Source organism: Zootermopsis nevadensis, unplaced genomic scaffold (assembly GCF_977971745.1).
Source record: "Zootermopsis nevadensis isolate Lab colony 2312 unplaced genomic scaffold, Znev_1.0 Znev_ptg000002l, whole genome shotgun sequence".
Lineage (NCBI taxonomy): Eukaryota > Metazoa > Arthropoda > Insecta > Blattodea > Termopsidae > Zootermopsis > Zootermopsis nevadensis.
In genome coordinates this window covers 22,875,333-22,902,133 of record NW_028259134.1, presented here as the reverse complement: position 1 = coordinate 22,902,133, position 26,801 = coordinate 22,875,333, and the positions used below count along the sequence as shown (strand labels likewise).

Sequence of the window (26,801 nt, the reverse complement as noted above, 5' to 3'; positions counted from 1 at the left end):
TTCCGATGCGATATGAACTTCTCCATTCAAAGAGACCCACGGCTGACATTGATTTCTGCGCCAACATAATTAAGAACTTAAAATAAGAAGAGATGGCGAGATTGGTCCTGACAGCACAGCGGCAATAATACGTACCAGCTACATTAAGATTCAGTAACATTTTACAGATAGAATGTATTTCGTATGATTCTCAATGTAAACAGCGTTAACCAGTTGATCTTTGTAATGGTGAAGTGTAGTGTTTTCTTCGCGGTACGGACTGAATTCTTAAGTTTCATTTGAAAGAGCTTCGGCTTCAAAGGTTAATTAGCGTTTTAGTCGTATTATTTCCTTAAACAAGGTTAACCACTTGATCTTCGTAATGGTGAAGTGTAGTGTTTACTTCGCGGTACGGACTGAATTCTTAAGTTTCATTTGAAAGAGCTTCGGCTCCAAAGGTTAATTAGCGTTTTAGTCGTATTATTTCCTTAAACAAGGTTAACCAGTTGATCTTTTTAATGGTAAAGTGTAGTGTTTTCTTCGCGGTACGGACTGAATTCTTAAATATTATTTAGATGAGCTTCGAATCGTTATCTTATACTTGAGCAGACACAGAACAAGAGTAGTACCACGGTCGTACGTAGTTCGAGATTTTTCGTATCTCGTGAACGGACACTCCAAAACAGAGTTTTTATTCTGACCACGACGACCTCGTTCTATCCAATTTACTATAGCGACTGAGAAAAGCTACAAACGTTTTCAGTCACGGTAACCAGACTCCCCAGGCGACATTCAAGTCTTATGCTCACAGAATAGGAAGCAAAATTGTCAAGCAGTTCACAAAAAATTGAGAGTGCCTGAATAGAAAGTCGGAAACTCATAGTTGAAGTATGATAAAATGGTGGGCCAAAACTTCACAGCGATTTTTCGGTTTGTTTCAGGTGTGGTACTCAAATGCAGTGTTACAATTCAAAGCCTCAGGTTAGGTTCACTGAGCACCTAACTCAGAGGTCGAAGTAGGCGGAGACAAAGATTCCGGTGGCCTGCCGGTTTAATTTCGCGTCACTTCGTAAATTTCACGTACTCGATAGACCCCCTCAGCGTTGAAGTTGATTAATGGCTTGCAGAAATTAATGATGAAACTTCACTTACATCACAAAAGGCTTTAGACAAAGGATAATGCTGCTCTGTGTTACAAATCCTGATGAAAAAACGGTGATATCAGTTTTCAGCGTCAAATATCAGTAATCTTAATTAACAATCTGGAAAAAAAAACAGGCACGCTATGGCGTAAAGTTCCTTATGTTCACGGACTGCAGAGTCGTAGTTACTAACCTCGCACACAGAGGCGCTAAATGAGGTAGAAAGTGCAAGTTCTAATTTAGGTACTACTCATTTATGAGCTAATTAACAAGATAAAGCTCTCATTGTCGACGAATGTTGACTGTTCCTTTTATATTATATTAAATTAGAGACTATATAAATTTACTTTTATGTTAAGTAACATTAAGACAGTCCAAGCTCAAGATCATAAATGAGTACAGAGACGTTGAGGTAAAGCCACATACATCCCAGAAACACGAAATCTCGACTACGTGTGAGTAATATCCTCAGAAAATCTGATAAAGTGAGAAATTGTTAATGATAGGCAAAACCTAACTTCAATTTGCGAAAATGGAAATTTTAGAATCGCTGCTGTAGGGAACTACCATTGTCTGTGTAAGTAAGAAATACGGAAATCAAAGGAAATCAGGTAAATTCGTGGAAACTGGCTTTCCTTATCGCATTAAGTTTTATTCTTATCAACTCACAACACAGGAAGCCCGTGTCCTGGATTACTATCGTGTTTACTTTAAATGACATTAACTTCTCTGCTAACAAACACATAATGTGCGGATGAATTTCTGTGCAATCAGTAACAAAGCAGAATCTTATGACACTCGTTATCTTTCGTCTGTTCAACGCAACCTACAATCCTACAACAAGATTTAATAACACATCGCCTGGTCACAGATGACCGTCTGTTAGGGAAGGTAGAATTTGAGTTCTTAAGGGCGGTGAATCCGAATTTTGTAGCGCCGTGAAGTCTGGTTGAAGTTTACGGACGTTTCAAGGGTGCCTGCTGCCAGCATAATCAGGGCGAATTTCTTTGTGCCGGATTGAAAAGCAGCCAGGAATGTATGTGTTACTGATATCAACAGCTGAGTCACAAGCTGCGAGGTTACGGACAGACAGACTACAAGCAAATACGCAACTTCATAATAGGGTTCCAACTCGTTCTGTTACGCACACAAATCTGTTATAGATGCAGAGAAATTTCTTCTTCTTACTCTGAGGCAACAGTTTACTTTCAACTCTTGTGAGAGCTCAAAACGTAATCCTACTCAAATATCAAGTAAGTGTTTGTCTCATCCAAATAATATTTAAGAATTCAGTCCGTACCGCGAAGAAAACACTACGCTTCACCATTGCAAAGATCGACTGGTTAACCTTGTTTAAGGAAATAATACGACTAAAACGCTAATTAACCTTTGGAGCCGAAGCTCTTTCAAATGAAACTGAAGAATTCAGTCCGTACCGCGAAGAAAACACTACACCTCACCATTACAAAGATCAACTGGTTAACCTTGTTTAAGGAAATAATATCACTAAAACGCTAATTAACCTTTGGAGCCGAAGCTCTTTCAAATGAAACTTAAGAATCCAGTCCGTACCGCGAAGAAAACACTACACTTCACCATTACAAAGATCAACTGGTTAACCTTGTTTAAGGAAATAATACGACTAAAACGCTAATTAACCTTTGGAGCCGAAGCTCTTTCAAATGAAACTTAAGAATTCAGTCCGTACCGCGAAGAAAACACAACACTTCACCATTACAAAGATCAACTGGTTAACCTTGTTTAAGGAAATAATATCACTAAAACGCTAATTAACCTTTGGAGCCGAAGCTCTTTCAAATGAAACTTAAGAATCCAGTCCGTACCGCGAAGAAAACACTACACTTCACCATTACAAAGATCAACTGGTTAACCTTGTTTAAGGAAATAATACGACTAAAACGCTAATTAACCTTTGGAGCCGAAGCTCTTTCAAATGAAACTTAAGAATCCAGTCCGTACCGCGAAGAAAACACTACACTTCACCATTACAAAGATCAACTGGTTAACCTTGTTTAAGGAAATAATATCACTAAAACGCTAATTAACCTTTGGAGCCGAAGCTCTTTCAAATGAAACTTAAGAATCCAGTCCGTACCGCGAAGAAAACACTACACTTCACCATTACAAAGATCAACTGGTTAACCTTGTTTAAGGAAATAATATCACTAAAACGCTAATTAACCTTTGGAGCCGAAGCTCTTTCAAATGAAACTTAAGAATTCAGTCCGTACCGCGAAGAAAACACTACACTTCACCATTACAAAGATCAACTGGTTAACCTTGTTTAAGGAAATAATATCACTAAAACGCTAATTAACCTTTGGAGCCGAAGCTCTTTCAAATGAAACTTAAGAATCCAGTCCGTACCGCGAAGAAAACACAACTCTTCACCGTTACAAGTTAGAACTGGTTAACGCTGTTTACAGAGAGAATCATAGTGTGGGAAAAATACAGAGTTTCTGAATGTTAAAGCAGGTGATACATATATAGTTATCACCGGGTTTTAAAGAGTTATAAACGAGTTTCTTCGTGAATAACATGGAAAGTGTTAAATGACGTGCTTTCCTTCCGTTCAGTTACCCCCTCCAGACCTCAACACTAGAAAGACGTTAGATTAAATATTTAAAACATTACACTAAATTATGGAAATACGTTTGTAAGTCTCGTTGTATGAACAATTCAACGTGTTTTCGTGCATAAAGCGTAATTTTAAAACAATAACATGGCGTAGTAAACACGCGGCACAGGAAAGTGTACAGTGCAGTTTAAACAGATGTGTCCCTTGTGTTCCTTACCTCGTGTAAGAGACCGGTTGTAATATTAATTATCCCAAGCGAGAAAACATCAGGCTTTAGAGGTTCGCCCGGTCATCGCCTACGCCTGCGTTAACCCCTCGTCACTGCAACGCGAGAAACCTCAAATTTCTGGACGAGACGTTGGGCTTAAGTGTAATGTGACTTTTCCTTAACATTCTACACCACGCAACTTTACTTATCGTTTTGTGTCCCTCCTGGAAATGTATGGGCCCTGACGACGTTATATTTTCACCATTTTCAAAAGCACCTTTAACTTTATCATACTTGACTCTTCATTATTCATCATGATAAGAAGAAAATTAATAAATTCTTTCGTTGCAAATTTATTATGAAAACATTTAAATCTGCGATTTTAAGTTCTCACGGCGATGAAAATGTCGATATTTGCCTTCCGCTGCGTGGACGTTTAGGTAGATACTACCTGGCGTTCTTCGGGAGAACCCACGTTCAAATACAGCTAGAAGACAGGATATCCTGATATAAATCAGTCATCGTTTTCCTCAGTCCCTCCAGATAATTACTGAGACACTACCTCAAGCCACACCCATCCCAATTAATTATGTCATTCTGCGAATCGATGATTTTTAATGAGCTACCGACTGACGTTAATAGATCATAAATTACGCAGTTTGAAGATTTCTGAACCTAGGTTAAGTACTAATTAATTAATCAATATCGTCTGATAATTTACGTTGCAGACCTGCTCGCCACGCCCAGTAATAATTTAATCTAATTCTTCGCCTTGTTTCCGGATAAGGCACGGTAGTTACTTAGCTTTTGCAAACACGGTTATGAACGTTTGGGTTCAATAAAGAGCTTATCCCTAGATTAGATGAGCGACAGTAAGCGTCCGAACAAAAGTCGTTCGACGTGGATGTAGAACGTCGTTAGTCAGGTAAGCTGTCTGCAGAGCAGATATTAAGTCACGAAAGTGGCGAGGCTTCGATTCCGTATCGTCACGGTAGAAATCCGGACAACCGACGTTAATTGAGGACAGTTTAAGCGAACCTACAGGAAGCTGTGGGTAAACACCGCATTACCCCGACAACCGCATGTTTCCCGTACACGCAGATGAAAATAACCAGCTCACAGGACGTCTGTCTTAATCTCTGATGCAGAAATTCGTCCCAAATCTTACACAAAATTTAAAAACCTGTGTGTATTTAATTTTCCGCTTGTAGCACGAGGAATGAAGGATCCGCCTATCAGCGCCAAACTTTGGCATGCGCGTTCTTTAAGACTGGGATGTCACATTAAACATTCATAGAAGAATATGTTAAAATCCCTAATTATAACAGAATATCGAAAAGATAAATTATATCTATTTCTAGAACACGACTGACATTATACTTTTCTAACTACGTACATGATTTCAGACGTTTTCAGTTGTCCGATTAACAATGTTTACCTATTCCTGCTACCTCCATCATCAGGGCGATGGAAGCCTGAATTCCAATTCCAATTTAGTACAACTGAATTCCCAAAAAAAAGTTTGTGTATTTTTCCAAACGTACCATTTTACTCCCTGGGGGGGGGGGGGGGGGGCTCACAGCCCATCAGGAAGTATACATACTATTTACACCGGATATATCCGTGTTGATATATCGAAAAGGTGCATATCGATAGCTCAATATCGATCTTAACATAAATGGAATTCGAGAATGTGAGAGCTGGTGTACAAAGCAGGGGAGCTTCTATGTTGTGAGAAGGGTGACAGATAAGGAGGGGGGGGGGGACTTTGGACCAACAACAGTTCCACATATTCGGTGTCTGAGGGCAAAAGTGCGTTATGTGGAGAAGGATCCATTATCTGTATTATTTACAAGCCAGTCATGTCTGATGCGTTCAGGTCGTGTTTCAGAGATGAGAGAGATTTAAAACGATGCGGACATCTGGCATATAATTTAACACGTAAGACAGCTGTTACGATATGTTCTCAGTAACTGCGATATGTTCTGTGTAATGTCCCGAAGAGTAATTAGCAATGACGTTTTTTTGGTTTCAAGTGACTTCCTTACGAATATAAGAGTTCCAGTAAGTTCTGAGCCATTGATGCGTTACATTATGAGGTGTATATATATATATATATATATATATATATATATATATATATATATATATATATAAATAGTTCTATTTAATGTGAGTTACTGAAAATATTCAGAAAGTAAATTTGGCACATTCAAATCATTTGTTTTAGACAGTGAGATACGATGTGTGAAGGAAATATATCGCTTTTTGAAGCTGATCGTTGCACATCAACCGCTTAACAGCTTTCTGTGTGCCCCTGTAAAACTTTAAATCGGTCCAGTATTTTGCGAGGTGAAACATTTGTTTAAACATGACCTCCACATTCGTGAGAGCAGTGTAACAAAACTCCGAGAGTGGTCAAAAGAATTCTGATGGTTTGTACACCCCTCCAACTAGACACAAGTACGTAAGTCACTCTTTCATTTCGAAGAAACCCCTCATCACCACACAGCGGTTATGCGTTCAACTCGCGGTTAAAGAAAGGCACATCTACGCGTCTGTAAAACCTCCATTAGGGAGCTACAGCCCTTCAAATTCCGATTTGTTCATTTCGAACCAATGAACGCCATGTGGGAAAGGAACCGATCACCAGATCGGAAGGAAGTAAGCCAGAAACACACCCAACTGCTTCCACGCTGACTGCATATCCCCTCTTACCCCTACAAGAATCATCGTCATTAAGCGACTGTGGACAGTTTTTAAAAGGCTCAGACACTGGAGAGGCAGATTAGTACAACGAGTGGAGTGTGTGAGATGTGAGGTCATGTGTGTTGGCTGCCTGAACACATGTGTTCGTACGATGTTTGGCGTTTCTCCCGGAATTATACCAGGAAATATGACTAATGGGACATTGTGACACGAGAGAGCAACTCTTTTTAATCCTTTACATCTCAGTGGTAACTATTTGTACCACCTGGTTTAAGAATCAGTAACAATACATTATATATTTACGTGTTTCGTATGATTATTACTCTAAACAGCGATTATTTTCTTAAACAGCGTTAAAAAGTTGATCTTTGTAATGGTGAAGTGTAGTGTTTTCTTCGCGGTACGGACTGGGTTCTTAAATATTTAGACGAGCTTCGACTTGAAAGGGTTTACACTAAAACAAACTTCGATTTGTATGTTCCGCGTGTCAGTGATAAAACGCATGAAAAGGTGATGTTTTAGTGTTTTCTTATCAGATGCTGAACCCATTTTGTAAGCAGCTTATGAAAACACTTGTGGCTGACAGGCAGAACAGAAGTGGCTTTTACCTTCCCAAATACGCATCTGGATTCCGACAGAGTAAACGTTCGTGTGAGGTAAGTAAAGATGAAAATGCTGAATTGAATGACGGGTCTAAAGTTGTTGCATGGGTAGAATAGAAGCCGACTTCCAGCACAGAAATTGTACGAGGAGTTGAATTGGAGTGAGGAAAACCACGAAACATTAGTGATGCGGTTTGGCATTCACTACGGACGCAAGCCAAACACATTACCGCTGAGCTAGTAGTCTGGGTATAGTCTTTCGGTTCACTCAGTAACTTAGTTTATTCACGTTGGCTAGATGGCTGGTTTTAAATCCTGCAATTAACTGCTGGTATTTATTAATGCAAATGAATTCCACGATTAAGGGACGAATTTTAGAAATAATATTTCGAGCTACCAGTATTCCAAAAGAGCATGGTTTTGAGCACGCTGTGTGCCCCCCCCCCCCAAAGAGGCACTGGTGTTTTCTTAACCCCTCCTTCAGAACAGCTCAGGAAGATGTCGCAAAGGATTGTCCGGTTAACTATCATTGGTGTTCCGACAGCTGTCAGGTTTCAGGCATTCGTAACCAGTGAGCTAACTTACTTCTTCGTCATCGTATTTCATTTCGAAAAAAGAATTGTAACTCTTTGGTCTGTTTCCCCTTTATTACTACTGACGTGTACTATTTTAAAAGTTGAGTCATTATAAAGCCTTTGAAGTACAAAATTCATGTAAATAAGATTTAAGAATTCAGTCCGTACCGCGAAGAAAACACCGCACTTCACCATTACAAATATCAACTGGTTAACCTTGTTTAAGGAAATAATACGACTAAAACGCTAATTAACCTTTGGAGCCGAAGCTTTTTCAAATGAAACTTAAGAATTCAGTCCGTACCGCGAAGAAAACACAACTCTTCACCATTACAAAGTTCAACTGGTTAACCTTGTTTAAGGAAATAATACGACTAAAACGCTAATTAACCTTTGGAGCCGAAGCTCTTTCAAATGAAACTTAAGAATTCAGTCCGTACCGCGAAGAAAACACTACACTTCACCATTATAAAGATCAACAGGTTAACCTTGTTTAAGGAAATAATACGACTAAAACGCTAATTAACCTTTTTTTAGCCGAAGCTTTTTCAAATGAAACTTAAGAATTCAGTCCGTACCGCGAAGAAAACACAACACTTCACCATTACAAAGATCAACTGGTTAACGCTGTTTAAAGAAATTGGCTTCTTAACAGAAGTTTGTCTCAAACAACTCGTTAGTCACAATCCGAAAGACTATACAAAACACAAGTTTCCTCCCAACCCTCGAGAGATATTAGAGTAGAACCACCCCTTTTTCAACAAACCATCGTTTGAGGGCTGTAAAATGGGTACTCGGCCCCAGGCCAGATGTGGAAGTTTGTGTTAAGCTGATGTAAACAGTGTTCTGACATCTGCATCGCCGTGTTACTTCTCTACCAACTGTCCGTCGAGAATGACAGGAAAATGTAACGTAGTACATGAAATACATATTTTTGTTGAAAAATGTAACGATTAAAATCATTACTTATCTTCGCTTAATTATATCCTAGCTTCTGCATGTAGAGATCGTAAACCAGGACTTGCCTGTAAAACATTGCAACAGCGCGCTGAATAGGGTGGCATTTAGAGCTCTACAATGAACAGCAATTATGGCTTCCTAAGAAACAGCTGTTCCTTTTATGAGTTCTTTGAAGGAGTTTTTGGAAGTGGTCCAGGAGAATAATAGACGAATAAATTAAGTCTGGCTCATTCTGAAGTATTCAGATCAACGCAAATCAGGTTAGCACAGTGCATTGGCACAACGAAGACACAGGGAAAGTTGGGCGTGAAACAGACAGATAATTTAACACATGGCACAGTCACGTGATGTAACGCCATGTGGCCAATGACACTTGTTATCGGAGGTTTAAGTGTGGGCAAGATATGTAGCACGCAGGTTATTGGTCGGAAAAACTGAAAGACCTGAGCTTAAATGTGATGATAATACTAAAATGAATCTTAGACAAATACACTGACGGAAAAACTGAAAGACCTGAGCTTAAATGTGATGATAATACTAAAATGAATCTTAGAAAAATACACTGAGGGAAAAACTGAAAGACCTGAGCTTAAATGTGATGATAATACTAAAATGAATCTTAGAAAAATACACTGAGGGAAAAACTGAAAGACCTGAGCTTAAATGTGATGATAATACTAAAATGAATCTTAGACAAATACACTGACGGAAAAACTGAAAGACCTGAGCTTAAATGTGATGATAATACTAAAATGAATCTTAGAAAAATACACTGAGGGAAAAACTGAAAGACCTGAGCTTAAATGTGATGATAATACTAAAATGAATCTTAGACAAATACACTGACGGAAAAACTGAAAGACCTGAGCTTAAATGTGATGATAATACTAAAATGAATCTTAGCCAAATACACTGAGGGAAAAACTGAAAGACCTGAGCTTAAATGTGATGATAATACTAAAATGAATCTTAGAAAAATACACTGAGGGAAAAAACTGAAAGACCTGAGCTTAAATGTGATGATAATACTAAAATGAATCTTAGCCAAATACACTGAGGGAAAAAACTGAAAGACCTGAGCTTAAATGTGATGATAATACTAAAATGAATCTTAGACAAATACACTGAGGGAAAAAACTGAAAGACCTGAGCTTAAATGTGATGATAATACTAAAATGAATCTTAGCCAAATACACTGAGGGAAAAAACTGAAAGACCTGAGCTTAAATGTGATGATAATACTAAAATGAATCTTAGACAAATACACTGAGGGAAAAAACTGAAAGACCTGAGCTTAAATGTGATGATAATACTAAAATGAATCTTAGCCAAATACACTGAGGGAAAAAACTGAAAGACCTGATCTTAAATGTGATGATAATACTAAAATGAATCTTAGAAAAATACACTGAGGGAAAAACTGAAAGACCTGAGCTTAAATGTGATGATAATACTAAAATGAATCTTAGAAAAATACACTGAGGGAAAAACTGAAAGACCTGAGCTTAAATGTGATGATAATACTAAAATGAATCTTAGAAAAATACACTGAGGGAAAAACTGAAAGACCTGAGCTTAAATGTGATGATAATACTAAAATGAATCTTAGACAAATACACTGAGGGAAAAAACTGAAAGACCTGAGCTTAAATGTGATGATAATACTAAAATGAATCTTAGCCAAATACACTGAGGGAAAAAACTGAAAGACCTGAGCTTAAATGTGATGATAATACTAAAATGAATCTTAGACAAATACACTGAGGGAAAAAACTGAAAGACCTGAGCTTAAATGTGATGATAATACTAAAATGAATCTTAGCCAAATACACTGAGGGAAAAAACTGAAAGACCTGAGCTTAAATGTGATGATAATACTAAAATGAATCTTAGAAAAATACACTGAGGGAAAAACTGAAAGACCTGAGCTTAAATGTGATGATAATACTAAAATGAATCTTAGACAAATACACTGAGGGCACTCACACGGATCAGGAAGGACGAAAATTGTGATATCATTTGAACACGGTAAGGCATTTTTGAAGTTTACAAAAGACGGGGAATTTATTGGCCAGTTGAGCGACTATCAACTTGTCAAGAAGGAGTGTACTCCTTGGGGTTGATGTGAATGCAAAAATATTCATAAATTCCGAAGACCCACACTTGATCTTCATCTGAACTCAAAACCTTAAGTGACTTCTCAGAAAAGATGTCACTAACTTTTATTCACCATGTTCAAGAAAGGCCAGCCACTGGATATTCGACGTCTCTGCTCGGATTCGAACCGGGGACTCGTCAAACAAAATCAGCGTAATCGTTGCTGAGGTAGAATTATGAAAAGCAAGTTACATACAGGAAATAGAAATTAAGATAAAGTTCACGGCTGAACGGAGTGTAATCTGAAGAACGCTGAGCTTTGTACTTGTCAAAGGAGCGGCTACAATTTTCCATCTCGTCATATTCATGACGGGGTAAATGGAAATGTTATAGTCTGCGTGGTAACTCATTACTAGCAATTTAGATAACAGGTCTGCAGCAGTCAGCACGTTCCTGGGAACGGGCAACACCTGCAAGCACGGGAGATAGGCAAAACGCGGTACAGTCAGTACAGAGAAATAATCTTAACTCTTTCAGTGGTAACTATACGTACCACCTGCTTTAACAATAAATATTCCTACATCTTGTACTGGGTAAAGTAGCCTTCTTGCTGCAAACAGCGATTATTTCCTTAAACAGCGTTAAAAAGTCGATCTTTGTAATGGTGAAGTGTAGTGTTTTCTTCGCGGTACGGACCGAATTCTTAAATGTCATTTGGATGAGATTCGGCTTCGAAGGTTAATTAGCGTTTTAGTCGTATTATTTCCTTAAACAAGGTTAACCAGTCGATCTTTGTAATGGTGAGGTGTAGTGTTTTCTTCGCGGTACGGACTGAATTCTTAAGTTTCATTTGAAAGAGCTTCGGCTCCAAAGGTTAATTAGCGTTTTAGTCGTATTATTTCCTTAAACAAGGTTAACCAGTCGATCTTTGTAATGGTGAAGTGTAGTGTTTTCTTCGCGGTACGGACTGGATTCTTAAGTTTCATTTGAAAGAGCTTCGGCTCCAAAGGTTAATTAGCGTTTTAGTCGTATTATTTCCTTAAACAAGGTTAACCACTTGGTCTTTGCAATGGTGAAGTGTAGTGTTTTCTTCGCGATACGGACTGAATTCGTAAGTTTCATTTGAAAGAGCTTCGGCTCCAAAGGTTAATTAGCGTTTTAGTCGTATTATTTCCTTAAACAAGGTTAACCAGCTGATCCTTGTAATGGTGAAGTGTAGTGTTTTCTTCGCGGTACGGACTGAATTCTTAAGTTTCATTTGAAAGAGCTTCGGCTCCAAAGGTTAATTAGCGGTTTAGTCGTATTATTTCCTTAAACAAGGTTAACCAGTCGATCTTTGTAATGGTGAAGTGTAGTGTTTTCTTCGCGGTACGGACTGAATTCGTAAGTTTCATTTGAAAGAGCTTCGGCTCCAAAGGTTAATTAGCGTTTTAGTCGTATTATTTCCTTAAACAAGGTTAACCAGCTGATCCTTGTAATGGTGAAGTGTAGTGTTTTCTTCGCGGTACGGACTGAATTCTTAAGTTTCATTTGAAAGAGCTTCGGCTCCAAAGGTTAATTAGCGTTTTAGTCGTATTATTTCCTTAAACAAGGTTAACCAGTTGATGTTTGCAATGGTGAAGTGTCGTGTTTTCTTCGCGGTACGGACTGAATTATTAAATGATATTCAATTTGTATCGATGTATATTTTCCGCAGTTTTTCTCGTCCCTGGTGCAAAAAATGCAGAGTTGTTATCCAAATTCCACGTTGCACCAAATGCCTTTCATTCAGCCCTCTCGATATTAAAATAAATATATCCCTAAATCCTGCCCTACCAAGGTTTAAGTCACAATTTAAAATTCTCTTCTCTCTTTGATCCACTTCTGAAGGCCTTGCCTACGCTTTAGTGTACTTTTACCGGAAGGACGAACGGGAAATGCATGGGAACTTCCATAGCCGAAATGTGGTGCCTGTCGCTTTTTCCCTCCAACTTCCTCGTCTCTCTCTCGTTCGTTCGGCTTCAATGGATTAATTAACGCGCCTTCTGTACTCCTGGAACAGCAACGAGACCGCTCAAAGCCAAGCAAAGGCTCTGTGTTGGTATTCTGACGTCATATCAGTTAATATCATATGTTCTCATTGGTGACGGTCCATTATTCTCCTGACCATAGGTCACTGTGTGGCCATACAAATACAAAGGTCAGAGAGTGTTTATCATTCCACTGCAAGGCTACCAAGAAATGTCACTGAATATACGGGCAATCTTTTTAATTGCACTCCAAGTCATATTTTTTAGGGGTAGGGATTGAATTTCGCTGGTCAGAAAGTTTTATACCTACTGTAAATATCAGTATTTGGTCGCTCGATTTTATAACCGGGGAACGTGTAATGACAAAAAAGACACGTAGTGCGTAATTTCCACTGAAACCGTAAATCTTTCACATCATCTTAAACCAATATTGGATCCAGACAGGAAGATCACTAACTTTCACAAGAATCCAGACTTCGAGTCTCGTAACTCACGAGACACTTGGCTAAGCGAGGTTCGTCACATCTGCCATCTTCCTTATGTTTTGAAGTTACGTCATCTAAACAAAGATCAGAAGGCAAGGACACAAAATAAGTTGCGTTTCACGCCATGAAGAAGGAACTTCCTGGTAGGGAGAAACGCTACGTTTGGTAGCATAGTAAAAACCTTGGTTTAACGGAATACCAGAGGACCAGAACATCTTTCCGCCAAACGCAGGTGGTTCTTCGTTCAAGAACGCCTGTCTCAAATGGTACAGAACAAAAACAGACGAAGTCTCGGTCCTGCCCGCATGAGAGGAGAAAACAGACGGACAAATCATATAATTACGTCACTCCAAGGCCTTCTTAATCTTCTGTACGGCCATATACAGACCGCCTTGAAGGCAATAACAACGTGAGGGCTACTTAACAAGGGGTTTAAAAAACACGCGCACAGGGAGATCCGAAAAACTTATTCTGAAAGTTATATTTTTTTTGTTTATTCAATGATAATTTATCAACTTGAGACGAAAGGAAGGGGATCGGTAGAGAATGCTTAGGGGCCAAACGGTCGTCACATATTTGTTGGCATTATTCAAGGCATTCAAGTACGTATTTCAGAAAAAACTGGGCCAAGATTTTCAGTTTCTTTAGCAGTAACATGAAATATATCATGGTTGTGGAGTCTGCACTGAAATCTCCGACTCCTTTATAAAAGCTCAAAATGTATTAATTAGGGTAAGCCTACTTAAATGGTAAATGGCACCATAAGGGAGCCTTCCGAAAGAGTTAAGCTGACTGCGTCCATCTAGTGCCGAGGACTGTTCAAGGAAATCATAGCTGTTTGCCCTGATAATGATTGCGGGCAGGACGCAGAGTTGCTTATTTAAGGGGAGCTGACACAACATTTGCCACTGTGCGATCAAGAATCAGAGGTAAGAGTGTGTGAAACCGGATAAAAAAATACACTAAGTCACGTGATATTCCCGTTATAATAACGTTTTAGTGTGTTTCTGTAACATGATGGTACATGTTTTGGGGCAGGCTGTTGCAACGCGAGGAAACATATGTATCTGACGGGAGAGACGCCATGGTCAAGAAAAGACGAAATCGTCTTCCTGCCTTCTAGAGACCCCCCCCCCCACCCCCACCCCCCGGGACCCCTGCATAAATTAATACCGACTCGGCCGGATAACATCAGCCGGACTGACATTCCACCCTAATAAACGAAACTATGTATGTGGTAGTATAAAGTCAGGTTGCTGGAGGGTGTGTGTTAATGGAATACGCGCATGGCTGGCTACCTGGCATATAAGCTCTTTGAAACGTATTTCCATGTTGATAATTTCAAACCGATTTGCTGAAATTGGGCAAAAAAATAAAAATAAAAAATTGCATTTACTCTGTGCAACGACCTCACTTTCGCCCGCTTTCTATTTACTTTCGCCGATCAGCTGTTAAAATGTTCTGATGCGCATCAGTTATGCCGTAGTAACCTAGGGCATGTTTCATGCTGCTATATACAGAGTGTCCCACGTAACAGTTAATCAAAATACTAGCATTCCACGGCTGTGGTCTGCGTTGTGGCTGATTCCGCGTTAATTTTGACACCCTGTATAACCACAGGAGACGTCTCGAGATTCATTTCGAATAAGAAATACAAAATAAAAACATCTCACCTCCCCCCTCGCTCATTTCTTTCGTTGGAAAAAAGATACTCGCCCTCTCCGATATATTTTCTGTTCATTTATCATATTTTAGCTGTCTGCTCCCCGTTTCTTTATTGGTTCTGCCAATCACCTGCCATCCACCCTCTCTCTGCACATACGGATCAGAGAGGGAAACAAGTAGAGCATATAAAACATTAGTAAGGAAAACTGGATCTTAAAAGAAGTTTATTTTGAATGTAGTCTAACAAATGAACAAACTACATCACGTGAGAGTTTGTGATGTCACTGTTGAAGCTTCGAGTTGTATTACCAAGCAGATGGATGGATCAACAATTATTTAGTGTAGCTGGAATAAATTCTGTAGTTGTAAGAAATGTTTAGTTACTTTACTGTAGTCAGAGGTCAGTGTGTCTATTATCATATCTTACTTCTAGATGCTGAAAGCGTCATTAAACAAGCTAAACATAAATACAATTCATCTTAGTTGCTTGGTCATTATGGACAAACTTTAATCAGTATAAATGTCTCTTCAGGAAGTTGAATTTATACAGGGTCATTTCATTAATACAGATTAATAACTACAGCAAAAATGTGGGGTCTATTTTTAGTTGTGTTCATCTCCCCCCACCCTCTAGCTACAGTTGGAAATGGGTGTGACTACATACGAGGGGGACATGAAAATTTAACATTCGCTTCCCGGTCACACCCTGTCGTTAAGGGCCTAAAAAAATAACGCGGGGATTTTTCTTTTGCGAAGTAATTAAAGCTTCGTTAGTTCGTTAGTAATAATTCAGTGCGTTAGGGGTATGACAGGACGCGATACGTTGCGGAGGGGAGGCTGATAATTTTCGCCACGTGCAACATCCCTTATAAGGGGATACGCCGTTCTTATTTACGAGTAACAAAAAAAAAAAAAATAGGAAAAATCTGAGAGTGACTTATGGCAGCACTGATTACAAATACTCCACTTTGTTTTTCGGGACACGATCAGAATTACGCTAAATGTTTTCAGATTCCCCAAATTCAGGCTCTCATTTCTGGCAGTTGTCTGATGTACAGAGTGGTTCATTCAAAATGCAACCTTAACTACCACACACATACAAACGACAAGACCAAAGTCACACACAATTCCTGCTCGTCAACGCACCATTTTCGCTTCTGCGCAGTTTGCGTGAGCGGCAGCCTAGTAACTGGGGGTGACCTTGAATCGAATGTCACGGGGACGCCTTGGAGAGTCCATTGCACGTGGGTGGACCTGCCTCTGTTTTCAATTTCGGATCCTAGTACGTAATTGTTGTAGGGTCGCGTTTTAAATTGTCTTGGAAATCTAACAATGTGTGTTGGCAACAATGATGTGCGTAAATGTGCGGTGAAAGAAAATTACCGGGCACGCACAAATCGCTGTCCTGTACTGCGAGTAAGCATGAAACATTTTATTCCTGATGAAATTTCAGTCCTTTCTTTTGATTTCAGATATACATCCGTCTCCTAATACTGAAGCAAGTTCGGTTACATTACTCATGAAGTTTTCCTGGAAAAATGTTTCTTGCATAACCTCCCCCCCCACGAAATTATAGAGACAGGAACAGAGGGAACACACATTACCACAAATTGCCAGCGTCCTTTGAAATTATAGCCACACAAAAGTCTTCGGCCCGGCAGCTTTGACAACAACCCACTGTTTCAACACAAGTAGCGCATGTTGACAGAACTTGAAGACGCAGGAGGGCGGAATCCTCCCTTCCTACCCCTTTTCACCTTACAACCCTCACGGCGGCTGCTACAGACAGGGCGCACAGAGGGAAATAAAATTGGACTTTTAAAACAAAAATAATATAGGGGAGGAAAAGTTCAGAGAAGAAGGGTGGATGGATAGCATTAGGGGATGAACAGGGGATACAAAGGCCTCACTATGCACGCACGCACCATTTTAAGTGCACTAATATACCAGCAAAGGCACTCCCTCCGGGTTGAGGAAACGAAGCATGAACTGGCTAAGTGACATTGGCTGAGACCCCGTAACCCCAGGTGATCTTCCGCGTAGTCAGACGAAATATGGGAACTCGCAATTATTCAGCTCATCAATAATTATTGTGTGTTATCATATTCATGGCGTAAACCAAGCACTGGAACCTGTTCTGAACAAACTCAATCCGGTTTAAATATATACAACCCAAACGTATAGCATCAATTTTAATATTATCTTTTGATTCCTCCAGTCTGCCAGTACACCTACTCCACGTGGCGGCCAACTGATATGTATTATGGGAAGTCTAAGTTTTATCTGGAAAGATCTTTGTCATGTATGATCGATCTATTGGTCTATTCTAGGTAAAGATTACTAAAAGTATGTCACACTCGAAGGCTACATACAGGGGGGGGGGGGGGTGCAGGCGAATTAAACTGTAAATTTATTTTAAAAAATCCCTCCAATCAGTGGGGAAGGCGAGCTGGAATTCAACTGGGAATGCTCCTCAGTTCGTTTATCACTGCAGTCTTTTCATCTTCCTTCCTGATTTCTCCCGTTTTCGTCTCCCACCCACCTTAACACAAAACAAAAATTCCTATCAGAAGTGATTGTAAAAGCCACCTCAGTATTTGTAAAACGTAACACCCTGCCACCTGGCGTCACTGTTGATAAATTTCGCTGTGGTGTTTGGATGCCCGTCACTGAAACCTGTTCTGAGCCAACTTAATCCAATCAATTATTTTATATTACTATTATCTACGATGCATTTTAATATTATAATTTATCTGCGATTCGGTCTGCAAGTAATATCTATCTTTAGATTTCCGACATCATCTCATTCTCCTAATTTTCCTTATTTTGTCTGCTGAATTCCTCCATTAATCGAGCCTTTGTTTTCTGATGATCAACCACACTACATTAGGCAACAGTTGCTGATCGACGCTTGCTAATTAAAATTTACGTTTTACTGAATTCAAGGCGTCCATGAGTCTGTGACCAATTACAGCAGATAATTTTAATCTGAACTCAGACTGTCACTTGTGCCCTTGTGGTACTGGGGTGTGAAAGCAGTGTATCAACCCCCTCCCCTGAAATATTAATATTCCAAAGAGAAACGCGGTGGAGGCCACTGTCACATACATTCACCCTGTCAACAGGGGATGTTGTCTGTATTTACGATTTTAGTTTAAATTTAAGATAAAAAAATCACCCTAGCTTTACGTGTCGGGTGTCCCCTGAAACATCTACCACACACAAAACTCTAAAACACACCAAACCTTTGATGTCATCTCATACCAAACCCACAATACACTTAAAACCTGAGGTTTCAGATTCTCGCGGTAACACATACCAAGATGGCTGCCTTCTGGGTTGTTGTACCGTGATAGATATGCATCGACGTTTCGGGAGGTACTTACTGACCATCACCCTGATGATGGAAGCAAGGAGTACATGTGAAACGTCGGCTAATTTCTACGAGATTACAAGGCGTAACATCCCATAAGACATGTCCGTCATTCGAGATAGTGATGTCCGATTTCCTCCAGAATTGTAACGTGGGGGACAAATTTTAATAAAAATCACTTACTAGCAGATTTGAGGAAAATTATTCAGTTAATTTAAAGTTGTTACGCGTGGATATACTTTGCAAAGCCAACACGCATGTTTTAGCAACTTCAGGTTGCTAACACACTAGCAAATTACACGTTACCATGGAAACAAGTAGTACAGTCATTGTCATAATAGAAGTCGCATCGCTCTGCCTGCTGTATCGTTGAACACAAGCCAGAAAAACTTTTAAGAGCGAAGCTTTTTGCCTTGAAAAACAAAGTCCAGAACAGCGAACTTCTGAACTTTGAAGAACCGAGATATTTCCTAAGTCCGTCAACATCGGAGGAATGTAACAGACTTGCTGTTCTTTGTTTTGGATTTAACTTATAGACGTAATATCAACACCGACGCTGGACACAATTTTTATTGTTTGGTCTGAGGTTGGTTTCTTGTGATTTTCCCTGGTTTTCTCCAGTAGGCCTATAACTAACTAACAAATTGACGGAAGGGGTGTCCAACTCTTCTGTCGAAGTCCGCGCCCACGAAAACAAAACATCATCTCTCGCATTAACACGCAAAGTGCGTACAAAATAATAACATTCCCTTTACAGAGATAAGACCTGGTTCTTATGGCTGAAATATCACACCACATGACACACATTAGTTTTGGTGTGATCTATTCGAACTCATGTCCTGTATTACAGTTGTAAAATGCAATAAAAGGGTCTGATGAAGGGAACACAGCGGTAGGACACATCCGTTTATCTCCTCCTCCTCCGTCCCCCTCTCCCCCCCCCCCAACCGTCTGGTATTGAAATTTCAACCCCGAGGGCAACGCGTTTTATCAGCATTTGAGCTGAGCGAAGTACATTTCGCGTCTCGATGTGTATCAAAACTGACCTGTCATCAGGACACATACTTCACAACTCTGTCAGTTGTATTGTTAGTCAATCTGTTAGTTTGTTAGTAACAAACGGGGAGAATCACGCGAAAATATAGCACCAGCCGCGGACGACTCCCACATCGACCCCCCCCCAATCAAAAAAAAAAATGTACGTTTATATACAGAGTGTTGCAGGAATGAATCCAGTTCAATGAATATTCTCAATTAATTAACATACAATGTTCCCTGCATTTATATATTTATAAGTTTATTAGGCATATATTAATCTGTTTAGTTCCAGCCTTCAAGAATCGGGCACGCGAAAAAGTTGTCTCATAATATATAAATTAATTAGCGAGCTAATCGTGACTTTAATCCTTAATAATTCAATCACTTTTCATTCAGCCAACCAATCAAATTATCAGTTAAGTAGTCCGTTACCTGATTGATCGGTCAGCGAACCAATCACCCTCTTAAAAATATATTTTATATAAAGTAGTGCCTCTTACGCCGTTACTGAGACAAATCTTAAGTAAGCTTAAGGCACACGAAAAGAAACTTTATATTTTCATCTGAATGGGCAGTTGTGTCTTATTCTCTTCTGGAGTGACTGTGTACAACAGGGAAACCAGAAATTTCCGGTCAGGATTTCCGTTTTCGGAATTCAAAACACACGCAAGTACACGATCAAACCGCTAGACCGACCATCCATCAGTTTAACTTTCGTAGCCACATTGATAAACATGAAAACAGGACTTTCCCGTACTTTGAACAAATAAACAATAATAATAATAATAATAATCAAGGAGAAACACACTTCCTTGTGGGTACGAAACTGAGTACTTGCGTAAAAAAACATGGCTGGCTGACCACATAAATAAATGAAAATGGCTGTGTTCTGGGACTTTGCGCCAGATTTCTCGTACAAATCTGACCTGACGTTTCGGAGGTGCTTATCGCCTCCGTCATCAGAGCGGTAAATTTCTACGAGACCACGCGGCACAACATCCCAATAGACAGACACGCTTATATATAAGAGTTGAGTCCGTACCGCGAAGAAAACACCGCACTTCACCATTGCACACTAATGACTGCTACTGAGTGAGACAGTGACTGAATTTATATGACAAAGTCGTGTATCTGAATGAGGGAATCCAGTCATCAACAATCTAATGATTCGAATCACTGAATCCCAGAAATATCTGACGACGCCAAGTCTGTCGGCTGTCGGCGTCGTCAGAGTGAAGTCGTTGAAATGATCGGTTCTATGAAGCAAAATGATTGAAACGTAAAAAAAGAAAAATTCCTGTCTGGTTATCAGGGAAGAAAGTTCTAGAATGTTCATTTATAACTGGTTTTAAATTATGTCGGCGACAATTACTTACGACGAAACTGATTTCAGAAAATTTTTCTCCCGCAACGGCCAATTGCGACAGCAGATTATTATTCAACAACGCGGATCTATGTTTCAAGTAAATGACTGGTAACATAGCCCCGATGATGGAGGCAGCAGGGACCTCTGAAATGTTTGTATAAACTTCTACAACATTACACGGCGCTACAATCCATAAATCCTATTAAGTATACAATTATTAAGAACATACTTTTGTTTTGGGATTTCATGTAAAATTAATTTATAAAAGACTGTCGATTGTTTTAAACTCGCAAGCAGACTTATGGTCACAATTTTATTTATTTTATTATTAGTGTTCTGTGTGACGACAGGTCCATATGAACAGGATCCTTCCATCCTTTTCTCGGACTGGGACCTGTTCATATACGTTCTTGGCAGATGATCCAGAAGTGGTTTGCCATTCCCTTCTTCTGTGTGTGAATGGAGTAATTGTTGGGATGCCACGGAGGAAAACTCCGTGTTGCCTAGACCACGGCCTTGCCCTACACAAGTTATAAATTCGGGCACCGCCGGGAATCGAACCCGAGACCCCAGGATTACAAGGCCAGCGTTCTAACCGCTAGACCACCTCATCTTATTATTATTTAGTGTTCTGTCTGACGACAGGTCCATATGAACAGGATCCTTCCATCCTTTTCTCGGACTGGGACCTGTTCATATACGTTCTTGGCAGATGATCCAGAAGTGGTTTGCCATTGCCTTCTTCTGTGTGTGAATGGAGTAATTGTTGGGATGCCACGGAGGAAAACTCCGTGTTGCCTAGACCACGGCCTTGCCCAACACAAGTTATAAATTCGGGCACCGCCGGGAATCGAACCCGAGACCCCCAGGATTACAAGGCCACCGATTAATCGGCCCGTGTGTGCGTCACGAAAGTACCTTTCTCGACACAAATGGCAACAAAAAGACTCCCAGAACAATTTGTGCTGAACCTGGTTGCCTGCTCTCCTCGTCGTGAGATCGTTGTAATACAAAACTTGTTTTTTTAAAGGTTTTTCATGATGAAAAATGAGAAGAAATTTTTAAATTTAGAGGGAAAAGAAATGGGGGTAGATTGAAAAAAGTGGTGAGGGTGGTAATATTGTTAGGACCTCACGTATACAACAATACGACTCACAACAATAGAACGGAGGTACATGATAAATTTTCCTGGAAGTAAACACATACACAAAACTATTTATCATCTGGATATAAACAGAAATGAAAGCGGGGGGGGGGGAGAACACAGAACAAGACAAAAATGAATTGTCAAAGCTGTATTCCGGAGGGGGGGAGGGGGTGGGGTCGTTGGTTCGAAGCATAACATGTTGTAGGTTCCTAAATAAACAATACAAAACCATTCCAGAATGTTAAGGAGTCTGCAACCGGCGATTCTTTGATCAGTCACAGGGTACAAGGTAATTACAGCCAATTATTTATTTATTTATTAGTGTATTTCACAACGATCTCTCTCAGACCACATAGGCTGTATAGGAGTTCCAAGAAATCAATAAAATCAAACGTCAAATTCAAAGTTAGTATTCAGTTACCTTAACCAAAATTTGTCAGTGTAATTTACTTGAGAAAAGAGTGATATTTCAGGATTATATGCTGAGACAGGTCAATCCAATTCAAATACTCATAACCTACTTCCATAAAATTCATTTTAATATTATACTCCGTTATATACCTGAGATACGCTATGTAAACTGTGTTCAGACATCTGATAGATATATCGAAACACGAAAAATTAATGAAAAACATCTACTGTCACATGACAGAAATTAACACGTTGTTTTTCCTATACAGTACTGAAAAATACATTGTCTTACTCAGGCACTCCTGGGTAATGCCCAGACAAAACTGTGAAATTAGCCTATGAAAACCTCCTATCATATCCTTAACCCGTTAAAATTAATAATTATGACATCTCATTCGAAGTTATGTAACACCTGCAGTTGAAACAGTGTCATTAAATAACGTCATTAGTCATTAAAAACTTATTTCGCAGGGTTATTAACCGGATTTGGGCTTAAATTTCTGTTCCTTACTTACAGCTGAGGATACAAGATGGCGTCGTCTATGTCAATTGGCGATCAAGCGAGCAGTTCGGCCGTTTTTGCGACACCCGTTATGCACGACCCGAGTCCATCACTGGCGCAGAATTTACAACTGCAGACGGAATATGACAACGAACTCTCGAGGTTAGAAACGACACTACAAGTCCAGCAACCATAAAAAGATGTCGGCTCCCATATTTTTCGTTGGTCACAGAAATTAATCAGAACACCAAACAGTGTTTTGTGTACGCATAAAAATAAATATTAAACATATCAAAACAAACATAATTTTGAAGAAATAAACTACTGCCAACGAGATAAAAAAACAGGTGTGAACAAGTATTATTATTATTATTATTATAAGTAGTATTTTTATATAGGTCGATGTTTCGGAGGAAAATATTGCTCCCATCTTCAGGTCGGAATTGATGGTGTATAGTTAGGAGAAGGACCAGGTCAGGGGATTAGCCAATCAGAGCTACGGGATGAGGGGGGGGGGAGGCAGGGGAGATGAACCGAGGCAAAAACCCAGAAGATCAGCTTCTACAGGCTGTAGCCACATGGCCGTGAAGTTGTACAAGAGCCAGCCCTGTCAGACAAGAAACCGACCGATTCTCTTAGCAGTGACCCAGTGTTCGCTCGAAGGGGGGCTGTTCCGAGCCCTGAAACTTGTAACACTGTCTTATTACTTTGTTGCAGGGAACTCAGGTGATTCTCAAATAATTCCTCAGTACTCGCATTAAAAGAACTGGAAGGAGCTGGCATGGTAATGTTAATTCACAATCAAATCTTACACGTTTCTACTTAGGACGGTGGTTTGTGAAGAAGAACACCAAGCTATATTCAAACTGTGGTCTTCTAGGCTGTTACACCGTGCAATATTTTGGTTCTGTGTCAACGTTTCGAAGGAAAATACTGCCTCCATCTTCAGGGCGCATAGCCAAAATAATATACAGCGCAACAGTCAACGAGACAAATGTGATGTTACATGTCGTCTCCATCCCTCACAACATCACAATCATAATCATTGCCTCTACAGTCCCTTGTGGGTCCTGGTCCTTCAAAATCTTCTTCCATTCCATCCGGCAGTTGCTTCATCTGATTTCGTAACAAGTTGTTTTTCACAGTATAATGTGAATGCATTTTTGGCACACCCTGTATATCCAAAAATGTTTAATACATATGAGGATGCTGTCAGTCTCAACTCATTACCGGACCTTCTCGAACATCTGTAACATGAAATCTACTGGTTTTTTGTCCATCCCCCCCCTCCCTCCCCCCCCTCTGCTTCTTCAACTGACAGATGTTTGAAATATGAGAACGTATTTCATTTCGATAATATCGATCATGGGAGATCAAGTTGGTCCAGGAAGCGAAAATATCTAAGGTGTAGTAAAAAAAAGCCGCTGCGAGCAGTTTATATTTCTCGGGCACAGTTTTTTTCAGAAAAAAAAGTTTTTCAGATAAATATTTAAAATGTGTTCAAAGTTTTCGCCACAAATACTGCACCTTCGACAGACCGTGCAGTTTCTCGATGACGTAATTCTCCACGCGAAAAGCGAGTAAATAAAATTTCTTTTAAAGAAAATCAGGGAGTTTATATGAAACATAAAAATAAAAGACCATGGAAAAAATACAAGAAGGATAAATGGATGAAACAGACACAAATGGCAATATTTCTTCCTTTGTTCTGAGATAACAAAAATAAACAGCAGCTTTTATTATATTTAATCCCCATTCCATTCTTCGTGTTTCACTTTTACTCCCGCAAAAATTCATCTGATGGCGCGTTCCGAACAAAAAAATTACAAAAATTCGCCTATAAACTTCGTCATATCTTTCCTTCCGTAAGTCTCTAAAAAAACACTCGATTTACTCTACTCTTCGGGAGGGGGGGGGGAGATTATGCTGCCCCACTTTACCCTAATATTCATATAAATAATTAATCAGCCGTGACCTATGACACGGCAATGATACAGCAGCTCTTGATAACATTTGCCATGCATTCGTCACTGTCGCACGTAAGTGATGTTGAATCACAGACGAGCTTTCAAGCGCGTGTACTCCACGACCATGTCCATGTGCCAACTTTGTTTCGTCTTTAAAATCCGCCACCATCTACCGGTCTGCTATAGTCGGGCCCAGGTAGACCCCCGAATTTGGGACACAACACACAAATCTTTAGCTGGGGTCGTTCGCTACGCTGACTGAGGTGTTGCCTAGTTTTTCCTCAGTCTCCTTACGAGCGTGTCGAGAAATTTCCTTCAAGCATTGTCTCCTTCCAAATCCACACTTTCCATCCCACTGGAAGCTAATATAATCGTCAGTTTTTTTTTGGTTTTTCATTGCGAGTTTGGCTTTAACGAGCCCTAACCTCAATTTCCGCTCATGATTCAGACTTTAAATATGTCGAAACATAACCTAAAACCGGGCAGACTTTATTACGTGCTGGTGACGTAATTTCCCATGCAAATTGTGTTGAGTTTATCCTCAATTCCTCTGCAATTATTACAAGAACAGCTTCAACTCGAGTAGGCGCCATTAGGACCATAGACCACCCCCCCCTCTCCGGGGGACAGGCTGCTTAATCTCTCTACGTTTTACATCCTTCTTCCTTACTCCATTCTATTTTCTCTTCTCTTCCCCTCGTTTTCTTCTGTCTTTCTCCCATTATCACTTCTTAATGTTTTCTTTTTAATTTTTAAAAAGGATTTGATGTTCTCACGGCTATGAGCCCGAAGATGGCTGTCTTCTGGGTTATAGCGCCGTGTAATCTGGTAGAAGTTTACCACCGTTTCAGAGGTACTTCCTGCCTCCATCATCAGGGCTATGATTCATCGCTGTATAAAAACAGGTATCGTACTATCACACATTATTTTTTTTGTGATTCGGCAGACAAGGATGACACGCAAATTGCTGTTTGTTAGAGAGACAAAGGACGTGTCAACGACTCGTCTGTAATGACGTCACTGCTCCCCCCCACCCCCCCGCCCCGGTGCTAAAATGTTAAGCATCCAGTGTCTGGTATTTGTATTACGGCAAGGAATTAATGTTAAGCCTGGGTTTATCCATGTTACATCGAACGCAGTCAAAATTATCTTCGTTTAAAGCAAACTACAGCTCGTGATATTAACAGACGAAAATGTGATTCGCCACCGACGTAATAATAATTCCTTAATATCTGCTTTACGTCATTCTCCGTTATTCTTAATTAAATTAAACTGACGGAGACGAAATCATAAAAGAATTAATTTAGTTCCGAACAGAGTTTTTTTTCCCACCGCCTGTAACTTCGCATGTACGAGGATACCCAGGGTTCAAATCTCGACACAGACGCCATCGTGAGTTGAGATTCTTCGCAATTTTCCTGGGTCCAACCAAAATTGATACACACTTTGTAGTCAGACTATGGCCTGCCTCGATACAAACTTCTAAATGATTAGGTTGTTTGATCACACAAAAAAAAAATTCAGGGCACCTTGATGATGGAAGGAGTAAACACCTCTGAAACATCATCAAGATGAGTTCTGCCTAAATAATATATGTACTTACAAGTCGATGTGCTAAACACTGTGTGATATCTGAGGTTTATTCGGAGTAACATACTGCCTTCATCTCTAGAATACGATGAAGATGGCAGCGATAATTTCCTCCGAAACGTTGATACATGGCATTGCCTCCCAGAAGACCACAATCCACACGTCGCTCAGAGGCGGGATTTACGAGCACCAATTAACGTGCAATAATTGTTGATTTTCCTTTGTTTCAGGTTTTCCAGGCCGTTGCTGGATTTCGCAGCTACCATGACAGTTTTGATCATGGTAGTGGGAATTCTGGGAAATCTGCTGACCATTGTGGCGCTCATTAGGTGCCCGCGGGTCAGAAATGTTGCTGCAGCCTTCATCATCAGGTTAGC

General features: G+C 39.9%; 1 protein-coding gene across 4 annotated transcripts in view; it reads left to right on the top strand.

Annotated features, from left to right (window-relative positions):
* The window catches only part of moody (G-protein coupled receptor moody), a 48,925-nt gene that overhangs the window by 1,901 nt on the left and 20,223 nt on the right, over positions 1–26,801 (top strand). The window contains exons 1-3 of one of the 4 annotated variants that reach the window (XM_087354299.1): positions 6,708–6,885; positions 22,883–23,029; positions 26,655–26,795. In XM_087354299.1, the coding sequence (XP_087210425.1) occupies positions 22,896–23,029; positions 26,655–26,795 (275 nt within the window). In that variant the 5' untranslated portion in view covers positions 6,708–6,885; positions 22,883–22,895. Of the gene's footprint in view, positions 1–6,707; positions 7,294–22,221; positions 22,244–22,882; positions 23,030–26,654; positions 26,796–26,801 lie in introns of those variants that run through there. The other 3 variants (XM_022081890.2, XM_087354296.1, XM_087354291.1) reach the window with 3 other exon arrangements.